The sequence below is a fragment of the Lactuca virosa genome, chromosome 7, assembly GCF_052849685.1.
Source record: "Lactuca virosa cultivar CGN04683 chromosome 7, Lactuca_virosa_CGN04683_v6, whole genome shotgun sequence".
Lineage (NCBI taxonomy): Eukaryota > Viridiplantae > Streptophyta > Magnoliopsida > Asterales > Asteraceae > Lactuca > Lactuca virosa.
Window position 1 is genome coordinate 247,147,203 of NC_136432.1, and position 4,904 is coordinate 247,152,106.

The following is a 4,904-nucleotide window of genomic DNA, read 5'->3' on the forward strand; positions in this document are numbered from 1 at the left end:
TAGTTTATAAGTTATGGTTTACAGAAATACATTCTAGTTTACATTATCAGTTTTATGTAACAGGAACTACTTTTCTTATATAACAGAAAATATAGGATTTTCTGGAAACAGTTTACATATTCAAGAAAACAGAAGGCATTCTTTCAAAACATAAATACTTATGCACTCACTCAACTTTATGTTGATACTCTCTTTTCAAAATTACTTGTATTCTCACGGAACCAGTAGACAGGTACACCCCGAGCTTTTGAGAAGATGGAGCTATTATGTCTTGTCTTCTTCTTTTGTACAACTATTTAGTTTCAGTATACAATGTTGAAATACATTTAAATATTTAACCTTTTTAAATACAATGGTTGTTTGTACTTTGATTACTATAATGCATGTGTTGTGGTACTACAAATGAAGTCCTCCACCCCCGGACGTTTCCGCCGTCTGGTTTGGGGGTGTGATAATATGAGCTTTGGAGCTCTTGGTATCGGAGACAACAACTTAATATATTAAGTTGTTGAAACTCGGGTAAACACAACGTGTTTGCAAGCCAACACGGCGTGCTGGCTGGGGTTTTCCTAATTATTTGGTTGACGGCGAAACACGGCGTGTTTGCAAGTCAACACGACGTGTTTAGTCAACATGGACTGTTGACTTTGACTTTGACCAGAAGTTTGATCAGGGTTGACCTTGGGATGTTTTGGGCCATGTTTGGACCTTTTGGATTGTTGAATTGGGCCTTGGCTTTGGGGCCAAGTTATAAAGAAGGTAAAAAGGTCTTTTACCCTAGTTTGGACACTTAGTGTGGGTCGGATCTGATTATTGGTGGATGTTTAACTTGCGATTGATAGCGCGGGGATTCTTACGAGCCAGCAACCAGAGATTCTTTCCGTGAGATTTGGCAGTGCGAGGTGATTTTCATCACTGTTTTTAGCGGGTCGCATGCACCAATTCCGGCCAAAGGTTTATTATTTTAGGATGCTAGTTTTCAGCGTGACTCTTGCATGTGTACATATTGGTATGTATGCCGAGCGGGGCTCGATGCCGAGCAAAACCCGATGACTGTATTGTATGATGTTATCTTTGTGATTATCGCATGTGTTAGTAGGATTATGTGTTTGTATGTTGGGCAGGGCCCGTTATGTGAGTGTGGGCAGGGCCCTTTATGCGAGTGTGGGCGGGGAGTGTTATGTGCTTAGTTATGTATGATATGTGGTATCTTGGGGAAGTCACTAAGATTTGTGCTTACGGTTTTCAGTTTATATTTCAGGTACTTCAGTTTTCAAATGAGAGAACTCGGGATGATTACAGATCACACGCCACATGTTTCCGTATTTTACGATTCACACTGATATTGATGATGTATCGATACATTTGACAACCTTGGTTTTGTGACTACAATGTGGTTTGATGTTTTATTAATCTAAAAATGAAAAATTATATGTCATTATTTTTGGGACGTTACACCGAACATAAAGGAGCTCGAACGGGGGCATACCAATACTGGCATGATGGTTGTTGTTATACGAGAACTCATCAAATGAAATATAGGAGTCCTAACTCCCACAAAAATCGATAACACAAGCATGCAGCATATCCTCAAGCGTCTGAATCGTTCGCTCACTCTGCCCGTCTGTCTGAGGATGGTATGCGCTACTGAAATGTAGTTGGGTACCCAACTCCTCGTGAAATCTCTTCCAAAATCTGGAAGTAAAGCGCACATCCCGGTCAGACACAATAGACGTTGGCACCCCATGCCGAGACACCACCTCTCGAATGTAAATCTCAGCCAACTTCTCTGCATAAGAGTTCTCACTTAGGGCTAAGAAGTGAGCACTCTTCGTCAAACGATCCACTATCACCCAGATAGTGTCAACACCCCTCGCAATCCTCGGTAGCTTTGTAATGAAATCCATATTAATCTGCTCCCACTTCCATAGGGGAGCCTCCAGAGGCTGCAGCTTGTCATGAGGGCGTTGTTGCTCCGCCTTGACCTTTCGGCAGGTTAAACATCGCTCCACAAACCATGCCACATCTCTTTTCATACATGGCCACCAATAATTATGCTTCAAGTCAAGATACATCTTTGTAGCTCCAGGGTGGATAGAAAATCTCGATTTGTCGGCCTCTTCCATCAAAATCCGTCGAGCCCACCGACATATGGTACCCATACCCACCCATGAAGTGTCAGATGTCCTCGACTGTCCATATAAAAATCCGAAATCTGACCGATCACCCACTCACTCTTCCGTTTTTTCTCTTTTATGGCCTCCGACTGTGCTTCCTTGATGATCTCTAAAACTGGAGTCATCACGGTCATCTTCATGCACACAACCTGCATTGGGGTACTTGCCACCCTCCGAATTAAGGCATCGGCCACTACATTGCCCTTGCCTGGATGATACAAGATCTCACAGTCATAGTCATTCACTACGTCCAACCACCTCCTTTGCCTCATGTATGGTATGTGGTATCTTGAGGAACTCACTAAGCTTTGTGATTACAGTTTTCAGTTTATATTTCAGGTACTTCAGCTTTCAAATGAGAGAGCTCGGGATGATTGCAGATCACACACCATATGTTTCCGTATTTTACGATTCACACTGATATTGATGATGTATCGATACATTTGACAACCTTGGTTTTATGACTACAATGTGGTTTGATGTTTTATTAATCTAAAAATGAAAAATTATATGTCATTATTTTTGGGACGTTACACCGAACATAAAGGAGCTCGAACGGGGGCATACCGATACTGGCATGATGGTTGTTGTGTTTAAACCATCCCAACGTGTTACTAATGTTGTTTCTAAACCAACTATTGTTGCTTCTCAGTTTTTGGCCTGGATGGAATGTAATAGCTACGATGAAAAGACAAGGGAGTTATCCTATGTTGAATTCCCAACTTAATATGTTTGGAATAAAACAGATAAAGTATGGAAAAGAAGAAAAACAAAGACAAAGTCACTTGGCATAATTAATCATGTGTCTCCCAAGTCCGATGATGTTTATTACTTACGCATTTTACTCAACAAAGTAAGGGGTCCTACTTGCTATGAAGATATTAGAACGGTTAACAGGACCGTTTATGACTCTTACAAAGATGTTTGCTACGCTCTTGGTCTATTAGACGATGATAGAGAGTACATATCTTCTATACAAGAAACACATCATTGGGCCACCGCTTCTTTCTGCAGGTCTCTATTCGTTATGTTGATTACATCAGATAGTCTATCCCGACCTCATCATGTTTTTAAAGAGACATGTAATTGTCTTTCTGATGATGTCGCTCACGTTCGTGAACAAGAAATAGGCGTGAAAGGTACATTTTTAAATAAACTAAACCATTTACACAAAAAACATTCCCACTTTAATTGATATTATAAATAAATTATTTCATAATTTTTTAATGTTCTCAGGCTTTAAGCTAAAACCAGAAGTGATTTACCACCTAACGTTGTCTTACATTGAGAAATCTTTATTGAGTTGTGGACTGAGTCTTAAGCAAATACCCAATATGCCATTACCTAATCACAAATATATTCAAGATTCTTGCAATATGTTAATTCAAGATGAGCTTAATTATGATCCGTCCAGTCTTGAATTTGAACATCAACAACTGCATTCAAAATTAAATGTCAAGCAAAAAAATGTTTATGATATAATTATGAATGCAGTCAACAACAAAAAATGTGGTGTCTTTTTCCTCTATGGTTATGGAGGAACAGGAAAACACATTTGTTTGGAAGACATTGTTTGCTGCCATTAGATCTAAAGGTGAAGTAGTTATTAATGTTGTTTCAAGCGGAATTGCAACACTCTTGCTTTCTGGTGGTAGGACAACGCATTCAATATTTCATATACCAATTAACTTGAATGAGAATTCGTTTTGTTCTATTACGCCAGGTAACGATGTAACTGCCCTGTTGAACAAAGCGAGCCTTATAATTTGGGATGAAGCCCCAATGATGCATTGTCATTGTTTCGAAGTAGTTGATAGGACACTTAGAGTTATTATCCTTCCATCGGACAATGAGAAACCATTTGGAGGCAAGACCATTGTATTTGGAGGTGACTTTCGACAAATTCTTCCAGTAATACAAAGAGGAAATCGTTCAGATATTGTGCAGACATCATTGCATTCATCAAGATTATGACGTGAATGTACAGTTTTATGTTTCATTGTAAACATGAGGCTTCAGGTCGGTTGTCCAAACAATGATTTCGAAGAGACAAAATCATTTGCTGATTGGATTCTTAAAATTGGTGAAGGTACTATCGGTGGTCCTAATGATGGTGAAGTTGAAGTTGAATTTCCAGAAGATGTGATCGTTCCCTCTACGGGTGACCATATTCATTCAATTGTATCCTGCATTTATTCATCCTTTCAGAACCATCTTGATGATCCATCGTATTTTCAAGATAAAGCTATTTTGGTCCCTACTAATGAAGAAGTTGATGCTATCAACGACTACATGTTAGAATTGATGAAAGATGAAGGGAAAACATATATGAGTTTAGATTCCTTATGTGAGACCGAGGCAGAAGATTCTTTTGAGGAATCAGTGTACTCTCCGGATGTGTTTAATGCTTTTAAGGCCTCCGGAATTCCCAACCATAAACTTATACTAAAAAAAAGGTGTTCCGGTAAGGTTGCTTCGTAATATCGACCAAACCAGAGGACTATGCAACAATACTAGATTTCAAATCGTAAGGCTTGGAAGACACGACATTGAAGCACAAATCATATCTGGTATATTTTTCAACGAGACTACTTATATACCTCGCATGAAGTTGACACCATCCGATAAAAAAATTCCATTCCGTTTTCAACGTAGGCAATTCCCCATAGCAGTTTGTTTCGCTATGACCATTAACAAAAGTCAAGGACAATCATTATCAAATGTTGG

The 4,904-nt window shown here is 39.2% G+C and overlaps 2 protein-coding genes across 2 annotated transcripts; both read left to right on the forward strand.

Moving 5' to 3' along the window:
- The first annotated feature begins 2,757 nt into the window (after positions 1-2,757).
- LOC145127692 (uncharacterized) lies at positions 2,758-4,151 on the forward strand. Its single transcript, XM_079062841.1, has 4 exons — positions 2,758-2,848; positions 2,924-3,316; positions 3,414-3,433; positions 3,672-4,151. The coding sequence occupies exons 1-4, from the start codon at positions 2,758-2,760 to the stop codon at positions 4,149-4,151; spliced, it is 984 nt and encodes a 327-aa protein (XP_078918967.1).
- Positions 4,152-4,184: 33 nt separating this feature from the next.
- On the forward strand, positions 4,185-4,658 carry LOC145127693 (uncharacterized). The gene has a single exon (XM_079062842.1). The coding sequence runs from the start codon at positions 4,185-4,187 to the stop codon at positions 4,656-4,658; it is 474 nt and encodes a 157-aa protein (XP_078918968.1).
- Positions 4,659-4,904: the final 246 nt, after the last annotated feature.